General features: G+C 37.0%; 1 protein-coding gene across 1 annotated transcript in view; it reads right to left on the bottom strand.

Annotated features, from left to right (window-relative positions):
* The window catches only part of LOC150079247 (uncharacterized), a 163,526-nt gene that overhangs the window by 94,588 nt on the left and 46,709 nt on the right, over positions 1-22,229 (bottom strand). Inside the window, exons 3-4 of the mRNA XM_090383000.1 lie at positions 17,746-17,923; positions 9,810-10,018 (exon numbers count right to left, since the gene is read on the bottom strand). Of these exons, the coding sequence (XP_090239126.1) occupies positions 9,810-10,018; positions 17,746-17,923 (387 nt within the window). The remainder of the gene's footprint in view (positions 1-9,809; positions 10,019-17,745; positions 17,924-22,229) is intronic.

The following is a 22,229-nucleotide window of genomic DNA, read 5'->3' as shown; positions in this document are numbered from 1 at the left end:
GCATAAAACTATCGGTAAGGGTATCAAATCCACATGTTACAAGTTGCAGCTCCGCTGAACGAGAAGTTTTTTAGCCATATTTAGCCGCTTTATTGACCAATTGTTACATCAAATTATTTTCTATAAGTAGCTTATAGACCTAGTCAGGATCCTTAGTTTATTCTGAATTGAGACAGTGAAAATTGAAAGTTAATTAATGCATAAGTGTCCGTAGATTTACCGTTCGTAACTTGCCGCCATTGTTATACGGCACAACGTTATATCCCGAACTAGATAGCGTAAGCTTAGTATAGCACAGTATATAATATAATATTGTCAATTAATCAGTAAAATCTATTAATTTTGTTAAACTTCACGGTCAATTAAATTGTACTTTTAACTAAATACATATAATGACTTAGATTACAAACTTAACATAATTAATACATAACTTGATACGGAAGTTATATAAACGGAACTCATAGATAATAATCAATACTGAAAAATATATATAGCATTATAACTGTGTTGGGATACAAGTTTAGGGTTATAATTTTGTACTCAAATTGAAATTTTATTGAAATTAAATTGAAATCATGACTCAGACCAGATCAGCAAAGCAAAAGGCTCAAGCTAATGGGAGTGCTGTGTCTCAGGGGAGAATTGAGGGGGAGGCAGTTGTCCTCTAAATCACAGCCTTTTAAAATGCACTGCTTGCATGATGTTTGTGGAGCAATCGGGTACGGGACATGATATTGCCATGGGGAGGGTATCTTTGTGTGTGTGTGCGCGCGCGATGCAAGGAGTGTAACGAAATCAGGCAACAACTCAGCGTTGTTATGGGCCTATACAAGAGCTTGAAGGACAGGGTGGATGTCCTCAAAGGATCTAAATTGAGGGGCCCATCAAGCTCTGAGCTGCCCACATCAATGCCAGAGCTTGCACTCTGTCATCATGCAACACAGTGGCAACCCCCAAGGCAGAATGGGCTAGTCCCACAGGAACTAGTAGTTGTTGGTGACTCTATTGTCAGGGAAACGGGGAACATGCTTTGTAAAAAGGATAGGTGAAAGAGGACTAGGGTATGTCTGCCAGGGGCAAAGTTTGATGAGGTAGGGTAGATATCATCTTTTAAGGGCACAAAAAGTGATATAGTTGTACACGTTGGCACTAATGATATTAAGAGTGGGAGACTGGCAGAATTGCTTAACAAGTACAGGTCACTGTTGAAAAAAAAGCCATGAATTAGGGTTGAATTTGAAAGTGTCTGCAATTCTGCCCAGACATGATAGGAGGGAGTATATGATGAGAGCCTTGTCGATCAATTTGGCCCTGGAAAGATTCTTCAAGGTGCAGAATTTTTTTCACCCTGGTCTGTACTTGTTAACAGGAGAGACTGCTTCTACAGGGATGGGATACACTTAAATAGAAAAGGTGCAAGAATATTTGCTGATGCTATCGAGGCAGTGTTAGGTGGGTCGGAAAACTGCTAGCTTGGGGGGGGGGATACAAGGACTAATAGATTAACAGTAGCCACTGGCAGAGGCGAAAGTGATTCTTGCACTGCTTCTATTGGAATGAGCAGCAGCCTGGAAAACAAGATGCAGGATATTTCAGAGACTGCTGGGAGTCATTGCAGTACAAGTAAACACATGGGTTCTGTTAGAGTAGATAAGAATAGGAACAGGTGCATGTATACTTGAGTGTACACCAATGCTAGGAGTTTGGTAAATAAATTTGATGAATTTGAGGTATAGCTCAAAACATCAAAGGCAGATATTGTTGGGATATCAGAGACATGGTGTCACACAGATATAAGGAAGGCAGAACTGGAATTTGGGGAGTACAATGTGTACAGAAAGGATAGACAGGATAGGAAGGGAGGAGGGGTTATGTTATTAGTTAAGAAACACATAAAATCCAAGGAAGTGAAGCCAGTCGACATCACTGGACAGTACAGCGTCGAGTCAGTTTGGTGTGACATAAGCATTGGGAGATGAAAATTGAGAGTAGGAGTGTGCTATAGGCCTAATGACTCTGATGAGTATAATAAGAAACTGTACAGGGAAATAGAGTGGGCCAGTAAATCAGGTTTTTATAATGGGGGATTTTAATTTCCCAGATATTGACTGGAATTTGTGGGTTGGTCACTCACACACTAGCAAGGCTTTTGTGGATTTATTGGATGATTGTTTTCTACATCAGCATGTTCGGGAGGCAACTGGAGGGAGTAATACTCTTGATCTGATTATCAGTAGTGATTCTTCATGCATAAGAATCTGCAGATAAAGGAACCACTAGGTGGCAGTGATCACACTGTGCTGAAGTGGGATTTACTCAGAGGTAACTACCATCAGGAGTAAAGGGAAGGGTTTTTGCTTTCATAAAGATGACAATGGTGGTCTGAGACAATATTTAAATTCTATAAAGTGGTTTCGGCTGATGATGTTACCAAAAGCAAATTCAAAATGTGAAGCATTCAAAGAACTTATCTTGGAAGCTACTAGGCGTTACATACCAACTAAGAAATATTGTTCAAAGTGTAGGCCTAAATGGATGCATGGGATACATATAAATTAACATGTGACACAGAAGTCTATGATAGATATAAGGTGATCTGTAACCAAGTTACAAAGGAGGTTAGGCAGGCAAAGGCAGATTACGAGAAATCTTTGGCAAAGGCTCCAAAGAAAAACAGCAAAGAGTTCTTTACTTATGTAAACTTTAGAAGGAAGGGGATGAATCAGATTGGTCCACTTGATATCGATGGTTCAACTGTTGATAATCCTACTCAGGTAGCTAACAAACTGAATGAATATTCTGCATCAACATTCACACATGAGGAGTTATTCGGTGAGGGGAATGCCAGAGGTGTATTCATCTCTGGCAGTAAGCTAGATAATCTTGTAATAACTGAGAGGAAAGTGGAGGAGAAATTGTTGAAGATAAACACAAGAAAGGCACCTGATGAATTTGAGGTATTGCTCAAAACATCAAAGTAGTGGATGGAATCTATCCAGTTATATTAAAGGAGGCAGCAAAGGAAGTAAGCAAACTCTTAGCCATAATTATGAGAGCTTCCATGGACTCAGGGGAGGTACCCATAGACTGGAGATGTGCAAATGTGACCCCAATTCACAAAGGAGGATCAAAGGCTGACACAAGTAATTATAGACCTGTGAGTTTAACTTCTGTTCCAGGAAAATTAATGCAGGCACTGGTTAAAGAAGAACTGTAGGAACATCTAGACAAGACTTCAGTTATAGCTCGGACACAGCACAGTTTTGTTAAGGGAAAGTCTTGCCTGACCAATGTGATTGGATACTATGATGCAGTCACAAAAGAACTGGATGCAGGAAATAACTTTGATATTATATATTTGGATCTTAGAGAGGCTTTTGATACTGTTGCACATGGAAGACTGCTGCACAAATTGGAGCAGTGTGGCATTGGAGGTAAATTGCTGCTATGGATAAAGGGATAGTTGAGGGGGAGAAGACAGAGAGTGGTAATCAATGGACACTGCTCATCATGGACTAATGTTATTAGTGGAGTCCCTCAGGGTTCAGTGTTGGGTCCATTATTGTTTTCTGTATATATTAATGATATTGATGATGGTATATCAAGCTTAATGTCCAAGTTTGCAGACAATACAAAGGTTGGCAGGGTTGTTAAGTACACTACTGACGCTATGCTACTGCAACAGGATCTGGAAAGGTTGAGCAGATGGGCTGAGAGGTGGCAAATGAAGTTTAACATTGACAAATGTAAAGTACTACATATGGGAAACAGCAACCCCAGAGCAACATATCAACTCTGTGGTACTACACTGACAGTGGTAAAGAATGAAAAGGACTTGGGGGTAATTGTGCAGGCAGATATGAAGTTCTCTGAGCAGTGCAGATGGTCTGCAAGAGTAGCTCATGGTGTCTTGTCAATGATATACAGGATTTTTCTAGCAGGGATAAGGAGGTGATTATTCCCTTGTATAAGGCAATGGTCAGGCCACACCTAGAGTACTGTATACAGGTCTGGAGGCCTCATTTCAAGAAGGATGTAGAGCTGCTGGAACGAGTACAGAGAAGGGCAACAAGATTAGTGAATGGAACAAAGGGGTGCTCTTACGAAGAAAGGCTTAAGTTCTGCAAATTAATTACAGTGTCTGGAGACTAGGCACCGGCGAGGTGATCTGATAGAGGTGTATAAAGCTTTCAATGGTTTAAGCATGCTCAATGCCGATGGGATTCTTCCTCTTGCTCAGAATAATCAACTGAGAGGGCATAAATTCAGATTGAGGAAAGACAGATGTGCGGAAATTTGCCTTTAGCCAGCGGGTAGTTGGTTGGTGGAACAGACTTCCATCCCTTGTTGTGGAAGTTGATAGCTTAAATAAATTTAAGGCTTAACTAGACAGGTATTTCGAATGAACGGAGGGGTGAAATGGACGTGGGTTTTTTTTTGGCTGATGCTGCATAAGCTCGCTTTGCATCATATGCCTCTACTAATGCTACTGGATTCAGAATGTACAGAAAACCGACAGTTCAAACACCCAGCTTTCACTAATGAAGGTAAGTTTGGTGAACTAAATGTCAGTATGTTGCTGCAAGTTAGAATAAGCTTGCCATCTTTCTTCAGCATAATTCTTTTCACCTGTGACGTTCTGTCCCCAAAGTTTGTAAATAAATTCCTCCTCTGAGACATTCATAGGTCCCAATCTAAAATCACCTCTTTGGAGGAAGTGAGTGTGGCATGTGGTGACACCTTAACTGGAACTCCACCAAATGAGGCAAGTTTGAGAAGAGACTCAGTGTTTGTGGCCAGTAGTCTCAATAAGCAGATCGTCAGATTTAAGTCTTCGTACCATTCTCAGGGAACCAGCTACTCTCTCAAGACATTTCTGTATGAGAAATGGTGATTGATTGCCTATGTACTAGTTTGATAAGAATATAGAATCAGGAAATTTGGATATTCTACTCAGGGAGCATCTGTCTTCAGTCTCTTTAGGTTTATTGTCATTATTGGATTGATGCATATCCATGGAATTTGGATTTGTAGTCTTGGTCAATGAAAAGTTGTCGCAGTCCACATTTTTCTCCATTTGAGCCCAGGGGTTAGCTTTACCACCAGATTTCAGGCGATGCCACAGGAAGTGCTGGAAGGTGATCAAGCAGCTGAGTTAGTATTAGTATTATTATTAGTATTAAGTGCAAGAGAGCCACAGGCTTTTGCTGCACTGGCTCCATAAAAAAAAAAAAAAAAAAAAAAGGAAGGAAGGAAGAAGCAGATAAGAAAATACACCTTATGCTACATTTCAATCTTCAAGTAGGTAAGTATCCAGTTGATTTGTACAGGTCAACTGGATACATTACATTCATTAAGTGTCTAATATGTCTTAAATTGTAACCTGAATAGGTATAAGCATTAAAAAAAAAAAAAAAAAAGTGTCTTAGTATATGTTTATATTTAGGCAGTAATTTTGTCATGTCTGGTTGAAAAATGATGGATGTAAGGTGGTAAATGAGTGAGAGAAAGAAACATTTGCAATTTGTTGTTTGCTTTAAAATGTGTTAAGCATAAAAAAAAAAAAAAAAAAAGGGGGGTTATCTGGTAAGTGTGACAGGTGAGTGAGTGATCAGCATATGTGAAGAGCGTGTGCTGTTCTAACAGCCCCTAAATTAGACTGCAGGGGGGGGGCAACCTACTTAGGATATCCCCCTGCCTTGAGGATGTCAAGGCTCCCCTCTTTAGAGGCAAGGAGTAGGATCTCTCCCCAAGTCCAAAGATGCCCCCATAATTAACTTCGGTGGTTTGGTACACTCCCTGGCAACCTCCCTCGAAATTACTGGGTATATGTCAACTTCAAGAGCCTTACTTGCCTTTATGCACGAACGTTTTTCTAATAAACAGTCATCTGTAATTTCAAAATCACTAATTTCATATGACTCAGCCTTACTTGCACAGCCTCTTCTCAGCATGAAGGGTCTTTCTTCAGTAAAAACAGATGCCAAGTACCTGTTCAATTCATCCACAACATCAACCTGGTTGTCTAAGACTTTCCCACACCCAGTGCACAAGGCCGATCTGATTACCAATCAACTTATAGCTGTTGTAGGCTTCACTACTTTTCATTGCTCTGTAACTGTTCCATGCTATTTTTTTCTATTCTATTTAACTGGTCAGCTCTGAATTCATCCATGTCAGCATCCTCCATCCTCCTCCTGCAATATTTTCTTAATGGTATGTATACGTGCATGGCTTCTGTGAATTTTGCTCTAAAAGTATTCCATAATTCAAGTGTATTCACACTCGCTCTGTGATGATGTCATATAGTGCCTTAAACTGTCTAAGTCCCCTCTTCTGAAATTGAAACCTGTGCCATTAACTTTAACTACTGCAACATCTTTCTTCCAACTAATGATCACATGATCGCTACCTGTCAATGGTCCTTGTATTTTAAGACCTGTAATTTCGTCTAATTCATGATTAATGATGATGTCAAGTATATTCTCACCACTAGTATTTTATTGAAGCTTATTGAAGCTTATTGAAGCTTTTTGGCTTCAGTATGAAATACTAGTTGAAATAGCAGTAGTAGAAAAAGTTTTCACTTGAATAGACAAGTGAGGATCTTTTCTGTTCAAGTTGTGAGAAGAATTTGAGTTCTTTCTGTAACAAACATCAATCTGTGAGATAGCATGCTGGTTTGAACCGAAATTTATCCTTACAAAGAAAGCTTAGATCAGGATTCCAAGTGCAAGACAAAGTGAATGCAATGATCACAAAACTGGAGCTATGGGGTATATAGCTTTATTGGTGAGTTTGATTCTTTTCATTTCTGAATGACCTGGTCTCATCATCTCATCTGAAGGGCTCACTGAAATACTCAAAATCTCTTCAAAATATTGAGGTATTTTGAAGAGACATTTTTCCATTACTTTGTGGACATTACCAAATTACTTGATAAAATAATAAGAAGAACAGATTCTGGAGATCACTTCAGATGGTTTTTTGAAACAAAAGTCACATATTACTTTGGTTAAGAATTATTTCTCAGTATCCAATCCTATCAGAGAAGGCAACTAAATATCTTTGCCCTTTCCAAGTACATACGAGGATGGTTCAATAAAGAATCGCCCTCACCTACTTCCACATACTGCAGAGTCATGATATTTTGTGTGTAGCATCATACATATCTCTGTACTAAAGGTGTAAAATTTCAGCACTGTGTCTTAATTTGTTTTTCTCTTACAGAGCTGAAAGTGTGACGAAGTAGTATCACGGACAAAGTTGAAGCCAGAGCTGTAATCCAGTATCTGTTCTTGAAGAGGAAATCTAAAGAAATCCTCAAGGAGATGACTGCTATATATAAAGATGAAGACCCAACCTATGGCATTGTGAAGCACTGGCATAGACAGTTTAGGTGTGGTCGGACATCGGTAGAATCTGAGCCCATTCCAAGTCGTCCCCATTCAGCCATTGATGACAGCACGATCAGAAAAGTGGAGTTGTTAATCATGGAAGATCGCCAGATATCTGTGCATGAATTGTCTCAGGAGGTGAAGATTAGTGTGGGCTCTGTTAAAACAGTCCTTCATGACTAACTCCATTTACAGAAATTGAGTGCAAGATTGTTGTTGTTTGTTATTTGGTTTTTAGGAGCATTAGTAACTAAGGCCATATTGCTCCGGGGATATGCGGTGGTAGTTCCCTGACCTTTCCGCATCCTCCGTATTTGGTGGTCATGGGTTCAAACCCCAGTCTAATCAAGAAGTGGGCAGGAGCAGCAGTGTTTTGCACTGCTGCTCCTGCCCACCTGGCTACAGAGGTGCCAGAGTGTAAGATGAATTCCCTGATTATTGACTGGTTTCCAGAAGGCTGATCGGCAACAGAAATCACAAGAGTTGTTAGCCCTGTGCCAAAAAAATGAGGAAGACTTTTTCTCTTGTCTAACCACTCAGGATGAAAGTTGGATACACCATTTTGACTTTGAAAGTAAAAAGCAATACATAGAATGGCAACGTCATGGTTCCCCACCCCCCAAGAAGGCAAGGGTCCAATTGTCAGCAGGAAAGGTCTTGCTGACAGTGTTTTGGAATGAGAAAGGTGTAATAATGACTGATAACCTGCCAAAAGTTAGAACAATTACAGGTGCCTATTATGGCAACTTACTCACAAAATTATGGGAGAAAATTTAACCATGTAGGCATGGCATGCTTCAAGACAATGCCTCAGTTCACACTTCTGAAATTGCAACAATACAAGCGGCCACTTGTGGATATGAAATACTGCCCCATCCAGCCTACTCACTCAATCTTGCAACATCGGACTTCTTGTTTCCTTCCCTCAAATCATTTCTCGCCCTGACAAAGAGACACTCATTTCTGCATCAGAGTCATGGTTCAAAGATCAACCTCACCACTTTTACAAATTGGTATCCGTAGCCTCATCCATCGATGGGAAAAATGTGTAAATCTGCAGAGTGGCTATGTAGAGAAGGACTAAAACCTGTGCCAAGAATCAACAGGCCAGCACCTCTGCAGCTAGGTCAGTGTGATTCTTTATTGAACCACCCTAGTATATATGCGAGTTGGGATTCTCAGTGCTGGTTAATATCAAAACTAAAACACAGTATTGTCTTACTGACATAGAACCTCATCTTCATCTTAAACTAAGCAACATCAAGCTGGATATCCCTTTATTACTGATTAATAGTAAACAGTTCCATTATTCTGATTGAGAAACTTATTTTCAGGTATGCATTTTTGTAATTCGAAATTCAATTATAGATTTATTATTGCTTATAATTCATCATTTAATTTTTATTTTTTTATTAATTTTTTAAAAATTAAATAACATTGTTTTGTTTTCATTAATTCATGTTTCACTGTCTTCTTTTCATGTATTAAAGTCAGTAGATTTAAATAAAAATATTAAGTAAATAGAAGCGCAAGTTGCACAAAGATATGACAGAAGTCGTGAAGGTGGTACACAAATAACTGAAGTTCGAGAAACACTGGCTTAGACTATCCACATACTGAATATTGTAGCTCATGCACTGGGGATATTGTGTTTATTGCTATGTCTGGCTGGAGGAATGAATAAGCAAAATTGTGAACATGCAGAAGAGGAAATGTTCTCAGTTTAAGCAATATGCATATAATAGAGATTTTTTGTTATCAATTTACTAAATATATTAATCATGAATTACTATCATTTGTTTATTAGATTAATCATAGCAAAAATATTAAATATGTTTCAACTGTCATTAAAATCCAGGAGGAAATAAAGTACATTACAAAAATGTTGACTGCACAATACTAGCTGAGATACATGTTGCATTTCAGTTTGTATTTAAAACCCAAGAAGAAATAAGTAAGTATTAAACAACATTCAATGAATATTACATCATGAGATATATAATTCTTAGTTAATAAATCAGTAATTTATGAGTAAAAAGATTAATTATTTGCTTTTCACTTCTATTAATTACAGAAAAAAATTTAATTAATTTAAGAATAAAAATCAAACATGCTTGAAATGTCACATTGTCCATACATTACGTAACTTGTTTTTTTTTTTAAGAATGCCATTTTTTAACACCATTTTTAACATATTTCTTTTAAAACTGAAACATGAAATTCAATGTTAAGTTTTGCAGGTGGCACTTAGATTTAAAAATATTTCTTGAGTCCTGTCCTATATGCCTACACAATTTGTTAGTATCAATTCTGGCTGCTGTAACACATGCAAAGCAGTGTACTCTGGCTAATGTAATATAATCTGATATCAGTTGTAATATGAATTATAATCCAAGAAATTTTAAAACATACCTTCAGGAAATGACCACATCCGTACAGAACAGTCAAGAGATCCTGTAATTACCATCCTTTTCACATAATGGATATTAAGTTTTGCAGCTAACAATAAACTTTCTCTCTCTGACAAAAGCAGTACAGCACTAACAGAATCTGTATGTCCTCTAAAGCTTGAGACTTCACTTTTCTGCTCCACATCCCACACTTTTACAGTTGTATCTTGACTGGAGAAAGTAAATATTTCTCACTGTATGTATGCAATTAACAATTCCAATAAATAAATATATACAGTCATGTTTATAAGTAATGAGGTGCCTCAATTTTTATGACAATTTTACATTTTAACTCCTACTGTGTTTTTCCATATGGAATTAATTACCTTCCTCCATTTTTTTTTTTTTTTTTAATATATTTATCATTAATACTCTACCCTCCAAAAAGTATCAAGACAACTGTTTCCAGAGTACAATGGATCTTCCCAAATAAAGAAGTGATTCAGACCAGTATATAAAGAAGGCATATGAGCCGAGCTAACTAATTCAGAAAGGAGTATTATTGTCTTACGTAACACTTCTGGTTTGTCAATTCATGCAATTGCTGACAGCCTATACCATCCAAAGTAAAATTCCAGCAATGTTATCATGAAATGGAAATAGCAGTACCATCACCATTCAGCACAAAGATATGACAGAATGTACAGGAAGGCCACATATGCTCACTCTGAACGATGAGAGGATACTCAGAAGGGCCGTATGACAATCTCCTAAGCTATCCCTGCAAAACATCAACCAGGAGTTTAAAGCATCAGTGGGGTTGAGGTCTGTATGAATACATTATGTAGAATTCACAGCCTCAATTTTATGGGAGAGCTGTGTATATAAGCCAAACAACCATTGCAACTGGTGGTCTCAGCTACACTGTGCAATGAATGATGTAAATGGTCCATAGACTGAGGAAACCAGTTCTATGAAATGACAAATCATACTACACTCATCTCATGGAAATCCATGAAATAGGTGGGAGGTAAAGATGCCAAAAGAATGTCTTCTGTTGGACTGCATTGTGCTAACAATGATGTTCAGAAGAGGAAGGGTTATGGTGTAAACATCACTGACTGCAATTGGCAGTATCACCTTCATGGTACAACTAATGATGTATATAGTCCACAGACCAGGGTAACCAGTTCTATGGAATGATAAATCTTGCTACACTCCATTCCTTTGGTTCTCTACACAGCCATCAACGGTGGCTGTGCAGGGAACCATGACTACTGATGCCAACCTTAACGTTTTGGATAACTTCATGCTCCACACAATGTGACAGTTCAGTGGTACAGACCCACATTTTTTTCAATAGGGTAATGATGCATGCCATACTGTTGGTGCTGTTTGAGAATGGTTCATAGACGTAAATGCACAAAAGTTCGAATGGCCAGCACATAGTCCCAATTTGAACCTTATGGGATGAAATACAATGTCTGGTGGTGGCTAGACCAATATGTTCCATATTAATAGTTCAACTGGCCACTGTTTTGTAGAAGGAATGGGTGAACAGATGCAATTTGGCCTCAGTAGCCCTTGTGTCGTTTAGCCTAATACCAATAACAACAGGAAAGCCTGCCCAATAAGTAGGATGGATTATCTACTGGGTAGGCTTCTATCTGGGATGCTTTACTGAAATATAAGTACAATAAAGGCTTACTTTAGTGGACTATATGGGAGTAAGTCTGGTCCTATAAAGCTGAAATAAATATATAAATAAATAAATAAATAAATAAATATGTCATTAAAATAAATATATACAATCACTAAAGGTGCTAGAATATTATGAAAAAAGCAATGTACTATGAAACAAAAAACATTAAGTGTAATACTGTACTTGACTTTACTGCACTAACCAGCTGCATAGAGTAGAAGGGCTTGAAATTTTGCATATAATATAGCAACTGTGAAAACTGACTAAAGCTTATTCAGAATGAAGAGCTATCAAGCACCACAACTAGAGGCTCAGATGACCTCCTACTGATGTCTGACTACTTGACAGGCAGCTCAAAAGTAATGAGGGAAATCCACACTCCTTGGCAGTGAAATTATTTTAACTCAGAGCAAATAAATATATTTTCTTTTTATACTCTGGGATAATTACATAAGGTCAGAGGAGTTCATAAGAATGCTATATGGTATTTAGTAGTCATATTAGCTTCAACACTGATCACTCAAAGCACACACTTTTGTACCCTTGTGCTTGACCACTTGACTATGGACTGATGCAGTTACATTACTGGGTCTCATACAGACTACAGACAAAAAGCTTGATTCAGTAGAAAACTGTTCATTATTTCTGAAGTATACTAAAGTGAGGATTTATTATATGTGATGTCAAAATATAATAGCTTTCAAGCTTTTTGACACTATTCAAAAGAGGGAAGTTGGATTAATTAATTAATGACCCATACCTTACCTTACATTCTCTCCACAGTCTGCTTCATAGACACATTCAGTTTCGAAATAGCCATGAACACATGCTGGAAGCAGTCAACATCCATTCATTGTCTAACTCCAAACTCACAGAACCAATTCTTCCTCTTCCTACTTTATCCCCTCTACGGCTGTTTTTTGGAACAATCTTCCTTCATGTGTATTTCTCAAAATACTACAATCTACAGAAATTCAAGTCTAATATCAACAAATATCTCCTGTCTTTACAGCCTTCCACATAAGGTATTAAATACTAGAGATTCATGGTACTAGAAGTTCATAGTACTTGCATGTTAGTACTAGAGGTTCTTATACCTTTTGCATTTGGGGATTTCATTAAAAAAAAAAAAAAGTTGATATAAGGCACTTTAAAATGAGAGGTTGCATAATGAATGGAGTTGTTTAGTAGCAGAGGTCTACTTTTTCATTTTCTAAGTTGTTAGAATAGACTAGTTGCTGGGATGATCTAGCAAAATGTTACAGTGATTGTTTTCATTATACGAGAGTAACTGAGAGAGGATGCTTTTCAGTTTAGAATGAGGAGAGGTGAAATTACTTACAGCAGAAACTGAACCGAAAGGATGAGTGCAGTTTCTGCTGTAAGGAATTGCAGTGGAAGTTAAGGAAATTAAGGGGTGAATTAATTAAGGCAAGATAACAAGTTCAACAACTCAGTCCAGGACTAACTTGATGGCACAGAGTTGAGCAACAAAGGCACTCCATGCTATAAGTAATGAGGCCATAGGAGTGAAAGATGCAAAAACTGCCTTGGCACTTACCAGGGTGTCAGACAATTGCCGCACTTCATTTAGAAAAATTGTAATGTGACAGAGTAGTTTTTTTTTTTTTTTTTTTTATCAAACCATCTCTAAGCACTATAAAGATAAGTTATTTTATTATAAATAAATTAGTTATTTTGTTTAATTTAAATTTTTTTTAAAACATTTAAATATTTTTTTCTTGTACTGCCATTACAGTATTTATAAAAATTATTGACCATGAAAAAAGAATAAAATCAATGAGAATCCATTGTATTTTAGGCTGCAACAAAATTTCGGGGCAGGCAATGACTGTTTATTGTTGCACAAAGCTGCCATTTTTTCATATGCATGTTAGGAGAGTGCTGGTAGAGGCTGAGGTCATCTGCATACAGTGTCACAGCAACAGCAGAAAAGATGTGCTGTGTTATGGAATTTATTTTTATGGCAAGGGGAGCAGCACTAAGAACTGATCCTTGTGAGTAGTCTTTGCACAAAGTTGAAAGACAGACGCTTCTGTATGCATACCTGAAAAGTCTGACATTGAATAAGTTCAGAATTTTCTCAGTTGTATCACTCATAATGTCATACTGTATGAAGCACTTCTTCAATGTCAAAGTAAATAGGTACAGTGGATTCCAGTTATTTGGGACGCATTGGGACTAGTGCACTTTGGCCTGATTAAGCAGCTGCCCCAATTATGCAAAGTTTCGTGTAAATAGTTAAAAATACTGGACCCCCTCTTTACAATTGGTTCACTGTATGATCAAATCATGTTATGATGGACTTTCCATAATAAAATACCATTTACTCTATGATATGTAGGAAGTGCCGGTCATTGTGATCGCGTTTGTGAATTGAATTTTAATTCTATTCACACACGTGAATAGAGTTAAAATTTGCCTTATACAATTTTATTCTTTGTATAAGGCAATGGTTAGGCCACACCTTGAATACTGCATACAGGTCGGAAGGCCTCATTTTAGGAAAGATATTGTGCTACTAGAACTTTTGGTTTTTTTTTTAGGAGCATTAGCAACTAAGGCCATATTGCTCCGGAGATATGCGGTGGTCATTCCCTAACCTTTCCGCATCCTACGTATTTGGTGGTCACGGGCTCGAACCCTGGTCTAATCAAGAAGCATGTGCTATGCACTGCTGCTCCTGCCCACCTGGATACAGAGGCACCCAGCTACTAGAACAAGTACAGATAAGGGCAATGAAATTAGTGGGTTGAACAAATGGGTTCTGTTAACAAGATAAGCTTAAATTCTGAAAATTGCAGAGTCTATAGACTAGGCACCTGCAAGGTGTTTAAGGCACTGAATGGTTTCAGCAAACTGAATGCTGATGGGATTCTTCCTCTTGCTCAGATTACACACCTGAGGGCATAAATTTAAATTGAGGAAAGAAAAATTGTAGAATAGATGTGCAGAAATTTGCCTTGCCAGCAGGTGGTTGATTGCTGAAACAAACTTCCATCTGTCATTGTGGAAGTCAACAGCTTAAATAAATTCATAGCTGAACTAGACAAACTTTTGGAGTGAATGGATGGGTAAAACGGGAAGGGTTTTTTTTTTTTTTTTTGGCTGATGCTATATAAGCTTGCTTTCTTGCATCATATTCCTCTACCAATGCTATTAAACGGCGATTCTAATAAGTGAAAGTAGGAGAAATATTATCCACACGCTATAAAAGTAAAGATATAAAGCACAAATTTACACCTTACCAATTAACAAAATTAAATTATACATGAAAATTGGAAGAATATTTTCCACAGGTTAGCAAACTAAAATTAAGTTTATGTACATAGCTTAATTAGTACTGTAATATGTACATACAAATTAACTCATATTTCTGTTCTCTAACATTTTTCTTTGGGTTGTAAAATTAAAACAGTAAAAATAAAAAACATAAGCAATCAATAACAAAGAACACAGCATGCAAAAATTGCAACTAACACAATACAAATGAGATACAGAATAACAAGTTTACGAAGCTTAAAAAATAGGAGTGAAGAGAAGATTCTGAAAATTTATTTATGTTTTTTATATGATTGAAGATTTCATGAAAGGGGGAAACATTTCACCATAATAATGCAAAAATCCACAGAATTCCAGCTATTGGTATTATCGCAAGTGCAATAAGATCAAGTTTACTACCCGTTTATAATAGATTGCACTAAGAGAAAATCCCAATACACCAGAAACTGCAAATTGTTTTATGGTTCTGACCAGAAATATGCTTTAGAAAAATATCAGAAAAAGGCATTCAAAATTGATTCTTATAACTGAACATATGATAATGATGAAAACATAGTGCATTTTAATGATTTGAATTGGTTTTTTGAAATTTGTTTCTATAAAGCAGCTGATTCTTCTAATCAGTGATTATGTTAACTGGCACCTACTTATTTCACTTTACAATGGGACCACGTGGTCCGGTCGGAGACAATCAGGGAGTAATCTCGAGTGCTACAGTCTAATGCCTTGATTAAATGGCATGTTGTCCCAATTAAGCAAAGAAAACCCTAGCTATTTTCTCAATTAGGTTCTGTTCTTTAAGATTTGTCCCAAATGAATGGCTTCCCCAATTAACCGGTGGCCCAAATAACTGGAATCCACTGTATTCCTTTCTAATATATCTTGTACATTATCCTGCGCCTCTATCATTTAAGTCATCCTCTGTGGTAGCTTGGTTGGCATGATACATCTGCCACTGTTCGGAGGAGTCTGTGTTCAATTTCCATCGATTACTAAAGTAATTTATGAAGTCTTCTTCAATTAAGGTTGTAGCTAGCTTATCTGAGGCAAAAGGAGTAGGATATTTTCCCCATGAGTTAATGGGGGGAGGGGCCTACTCCTTTTTCCTTCATGACATGCAAATCGGTCTACAAACACTCTATACAGATGAGTGACAAGTTCTAGTGCTATTAAAATAACAACTGCAATTTTTTTTTTGTATCAATAAATACAGAACTGATCTTCCTATACTCAGATCTAACAAGCAAGGAATTTAGCAAATTCAAATTAGTTAAAAACCAGGTTAGTGTGCATTTATCATTGTTTTGTACTATTTTGTTCATGCAACTAGTTAATGTACTATGGCAATAATTATTTGGGATTATGAGATCATTATCTGGCTTCAGTAGAGCTGGCTTGACAACAGTTTACTGGAAAAGCATTTTCTGTAAATATTCTATATATTCAAATATAGAAGAGCAGTACCATATGAAGAGTGTTTCCTTGCTAAGCTGAATTAGAAATAATGAATCCTATCAGAACCTACTGCACTCAGCCTTGTGTTTGTAACAATTAGAGGTAATTTTTACAAACATTTATATAACATACAAATTAATTAAAGCATTGGTTTGCAGTATTAGATTTTTTTTTTGTAAACAAAAGGCAAGTAGACAATATCGAGCAACATCTTTAACAGTATTACTATAAAAATGAAGGTACCATTCCGTTTCAGCTGGACTTTCGACTTATTTATGTAGGGGCTGATGCTTTTTGCTTTTCATTCTTTTGATAAAAGGATACAGTTTAGTGAGGGTTGTCAAAAGTAGACTGCAATATGAGAAAATGAGATATCTCAATCTTTATGTCTATTTATTTGTCTCTTTGCATGAGAATCTGATTCCTCACATCTTTAGCCCATGAAGTTTCGACTTTGTGATTAAAATGGATTATGGTTTTTTTTACAGAATCCATTTGCTTCTTTTTTTTCTCCTGGAAAAGGAACATTTCTTTCCAGGTGGAGACTGGAGCAATGCCAACCAGTGACCAAGCAAGCGGGAATGAAAATAGCAGTATGTCATTAGTGAACAGCATTACATTGCTAGTGACTGGCAGTATGCTATCAGAAAATGGAAGTACACTGCAAGCAGAACTTTTGAAATTATAATGGCTGGTGCACATACCAGGAAAAAAAAAAAAAAAAAAAAAAAACACTAGCTAGGTTGCACTAGAAAATTGCCTGGTCACTATATCACCTGTCATGGTCATGGAAGTTATTTTTGTTATTTATATAGGACATCTAAAACCACATTGCATTGTATGTGTTTATAGGCTAATTTTATTATTGTGTAGGCTGAAACATTTCAAACAACTCAAGAGGATAAACTCTACTCCCTCTGCACAAGATCATTTAACGACCCTGACTGAAGATGCCTTTAAGAATTCCTGCGATGTACAGTGGGATCTGAACCTAGACTTCTCCAAACAAGCACATGTGGCAAATCTACTCTACCATCACGGAGTGATACCTGAAGCGGGATGTTTGTTTGTTATTTGGTTTTTAGGAGCATTAGCAACTAAGGCCATATTGCTCCAGGATATGTGGTGGTCATTCCCTGACCTTTCTGCATCCTCTGTATTTGGTGGTGACGGGCTCGAACTCCGGTCTAATCAAGAAGCATGTGCTACGCACTGCTGCTCCTTCCCACCTGGCCACGGAGGCACCCCTGAAGCGGGAAGACAATATAAATTTAAAGAGTGAACTGATCGAGGAATGAATTTTTGAGAAGAAATATACAAAGGCTATGTGTGTTATATTTAGTAAGAGAGAGTGTGAGTGTGTGTGTCCACATGGTGCACGTGTGTTTTAATGGCTGATGCTACATAAAGTTTTTTTGTTTTTTGCATGCAACATTCTGTCAACACTAACATTAAAATGTTTGGAAACAATGACATGATGAAGAAAAGTTGGACTTACCTTGCAGACAACACCAAATTACCCTCAACTGCTACAGATAATATCATATCACTATGGCCTTCTAAAGAAGTAACTGTCAGTTCACAATGCCTAAGTAGCTCTTTCCAGTTTGTTTTGTTTTCTCCATTTTCAATCACAGGTGGCTGTAAAGATGAATCTTGAGAATTTTCTTTTGCCTCTTCAAAAATAGTAATGATGATGTACAAAAAAAAAAAAAAAAAAAAGAAAGAAAGAAAGAAAGTTAATGCATTAAAATGGTGAACTGTATGTATAACAATACGACTCCTCACAATACAGACAATATGCTCAGAGTCCTGAAATGTTTTTTTTTTTTCCTCCTTCAAAAGTGAGTTTACATACTTTATACATGCTGGCCAAAAAATTAGAAGCTTTAGCAGTAGGCATCAGCAGATAATTAAATGTATACTATACATTGACACATGGTACAATCACAAATTCCTTGGTATCAGATAAATACTGTACACTTTACTGGGGCTTCTTCATTGATCCAGTCATGAGAAATACAGGTCATCTTTCTGATTTTCAGATCAGATCACTGGTGTGATCTGATCTGAAAATCTGTCTTTGATCACTGGTGTGATCAAAGCAACCATCTCAAAAGTATACACTGAGTGGAAGATGAAAGGAGAATGCAGCTATAAAAGAAAGAAATAAAGTTGGTACTCCAAGAATGAGACTGCACGAATTTAGAGTGAATGTGCATCAGAATAAAAGGTTCAGTGGGCAGCAAATGACTGAAAAATTTAACTTAGGCAAAGAAAGACTAATTCAATTCCTGCCATATAGTTCCAACTGAACTATGTGGCAGGAACTAAAGAATCTGGGATTTGGCAGTCATGTACTTATATGAAAGCCACTTCTTTCTGTAAAGAATTGAAAGCTTTCACTAGAGTAGTGCAGCTAACACAAAAACTGGACTGTGGAACAAGATCATATGGTCTCAAGAGTCGATTTACAATTTTGACACTCATGTCCACCACTCAAGCAGCTGAAGGGGGGGGGTATCGTGGTATGGACTGGGTCTGCTCATACCATTAGAAGGTCATGTTACCTCTGATGAATTAATAAATATCTTTGTTGTACTGGACCAACTTCACCCAGCAATGCTTTGTTTTTATCTGTATTGCAATGGATTCTTTCAAGACAACAATGCAAATATCCACCATGCAACAATTGCATCTGAATGGTTTGAAAAAACATTCCCAAGATTTCCAATATCTACCCTGGTACCTAATTCTTCAGATCTGAATCCACTTGAGAATGTCTGGGATACATCGGAAAGGTAAGTTTGGCTTTTGAGCTCTACTACCAAAATACAGTAGTGACAAATATCCTGATGGAAGAATGGTCAAATCTGGAGCTAGACTCCCTAAGGTACCTAGTGGAATCCATGCTACACCAGGTACGAGCTGTAATTCAGGCAAAAGGTGGCCAAACTATGAATAACAGTTTCATTTTTTTTAGACAATGAGGTGAATGTATAACATTTCAAAGTTATTTACTTAAGTAATATTTTTGACTCCACTTGAAAAGTAGACAAAAACAATCCAGGATACCATTATTAGCATTTTTGCACAATCTTGCACTATTTTAGCATCTTTACAACCATTCAGATATGATTTTAAGTATCTCTCTCTCTCTCTCTCTCTCTCTCTCTCTCTCTCTCTCTCTCTCAAACTACTGCATTAAAATTGTGTTTAATTTATAAATTTATTTTTCCATACAAACTATATATATTAACGCATACGAACAAGCATTCTTAAGGCAGTTGACCAACGAGTGCTGTAAACCTAAAGGCACATGAAATTAACACCTACTCAGTATTGGCACACTGATTGGAATACCTTGCAGTAATGCTTGGCTTTTGTTTATACCTTTGGAACACAGTTTTATTTGTTCTTTGCTTGTGTTGATGCTAGTTTGTGTATATGAATAAACTTCTTATAAAATTTTAAGATTTGTTCTGATTTACAGCTCAGCACATAAGTGGTTGCTTTTAGCAATGAATTTCAGATTTTTAATTTTCAATTATTATGTATTAATTTTTGTAATACTATAGATGTCACAATGTTGATTTTTTGGTCTGATTTCATTCCAAAAATTATGGCACATTGAGTGGGATTTCTCACGTTCAGGTGGCAGTGAACATGTTAAGCTTATGCAAGTCCACCACCTATAACCCTGCTGAGAACTGTCACTCAATGTGTTGTAACGCTTGTATTTTTATACAATATGCAAATGATATTTTCGCACAGCTTCAGAAAAATAGATAAATGTACGTAAACAGCTGGATGGAAAATTTAAAAAATCTGCTTCATTATTATCGACAAAGTCATTCTCAAAAACACAGTGGAGGTGCAGAATAGAGTATGAAAATTCGAGTTTTTTTTAAATAGATGGAATAAACAACACAAAGAAAGCTCTGAATACCTTATGTTTGTTTGTTATTTGGTTTTTAGGAGCATTAGCAACTAAGGCCATATTGCTCCAGGGATATGTGGTGGTCATTCCATCCTCCGTATTTGGTGGTCACGGGCTCGAACCCTGGTCTAATCAAGAAGTGGGCAGGAGCAGCAGTGCTATGCACTGCTGCTCCTGCCCACCTGGCTACGGAGGGGCCAATACCTTATGTAAAATTTTAGTAAAAGAATATCTAAATAACTTTTGCCTTTTATTAAGTGTGGTATGAGATATATGAAATATATATATATCTTAGGTGCATCAATGATTTTAAAGCATTTAAAGGAGTTTTTTTTTTTTTTTTTTAGTGAATATTGCTTAAATGAATTTCAAAATGCCCTGCAAATAACTTTAGAACTATTATTATAAAAATAATCAGCAAATGATGCAAAAAAGTAAGATTTTGTGGCACCAAAAAATGAAAAAAAAAAAACCACCACCACTTCCCATATCACCTGTTCGCCCCATCTAATAGTTTATCTGGCCTTCTTCAATTTATTCAAACTACTCACTTCCACGACACCACACATATAAGGTTGTCCTAACAATCAACTACCTGCTGGCTGAAGACAAATTGCCACACATCTCTCTCCTGCAAACATAATTCCTCAAGTTGAATTTATGTCCCCTCATATGTCTAGTCTGAGCAAGAGAAGGGTGCATCAAGGCCTTAAGCACCTTAACACATTCACTGCCATTTATATTTGCAAGAATATTTTATATGAGCCTTGAGTGCTTCTCTAAGGGTGCTGGAACAAGTAGGTAGTGCTTTTTAGTAAAATGGATTTAATCTGAAGAAACATCACTTCAAATAATGCTGCATCTGTTGTTATTTGTAGCATTCTAACATCAACAGATGCATTTGAACAAGGTTCAGAATCCAGATCGCTTCAATAGAATTCTATTTCAAAATCAAATGACATATTATGAAGAACTGATTCAATGTAGTCAGCTCCATCATACTGTCCATCCCTGTTTATTTTTAGTCCTGATGTGCCAGGCTGTGAATCCATTATAACAACCCTTTAAGATAAAATTTTATAGGAAAACACGTTTTACACCAAATTTTATCAGTAGATACACACTAAGGATGTTTTGTTTTTTCATGAACTAAAGAATTAAAATTCAGCAAGCATAGTCTTCAAAAAATTATTTTCTTTTTATGGAAAAAACTTGATAAAATAACTTAAACATAAGAAAAAAATATATATGAAACTATGAATCACATGAAAATGTGACTCACTGCTTGGAGAGTCAATTTCACTCTCCAGACAGTGAAATTGACACTGCGCAAAATCCCAGGCATACTGCAATAGCCCGTGACTCATAGCTCGCCTGTTCATTTCATGTGCCCTTTCCTTTTACAGTGCTCATTTACTGACTACAGTTGAATGGATGCATATTTGCATTAAGACAAAAAAAAAAAATTGTAGTTTGCGACAAATTTGCATTCCAGAAGCAAACAAGTTAATCCGATCTCCACACAAATGCCTAGTCTCTAGATGCTGCAATCAGCAGGATTGAAATATTTCTCTTGGTAAGAGTGTCCTTTGTTGTCCTCACTAAGCTCAGTACTCTTGGCACCTCCGTAGGCAGGTGGGCAGGAGCAGCAGTGCGTAGCACACGCTTCTTGATTAGACTGGGATTCGAGCCCGTAACCACCAAATACGGAGGATGCAGAAAGGTCAGGGAATGACCACTGCATATCCCTGGAGCAATAAAGCCTTAGTTGCTAATGCTCCTAAAAATCAAATAACAAACAACAAACAGTGCTCTTCTCTGCACACATTCCAACAGATCCACATCCTTTCTAAAATCTTCCAGACTTATATAGTGTATTCAAGATTTGGCCTCACTGTCTTTTACAATCACTGACAAAACCCCATGAGCTGCCCTGACAGCCTGTATGCACCGCTCAGAGAATTTAAAAACAAACTGAATAATTACCTACAGGTCTTTTTCATTCTCCACTATCCTGAGTGCATTACCACACAAGTTTATAC

Source organism: Mastigoproctus giganteus, chromosome 10 (assembly GCF_048544385.1).
Source record: "Mastigoproctus giganteus isolate SK-2022 chromosome 10, ASM4854438v1, whole genome shotgun sequence".
Lineage (NCBI taxonomy): Eukaryota > Metazoa > Arthropoda > Arachnida > Uropygi > Thelyphonidae > Mastigoproctus > Mastigoproctus giganteus.
Note: the sequence above shows the minus strand (reverse complement) of the source record. Positions and strands in the feature narration are given on the sequence as shown.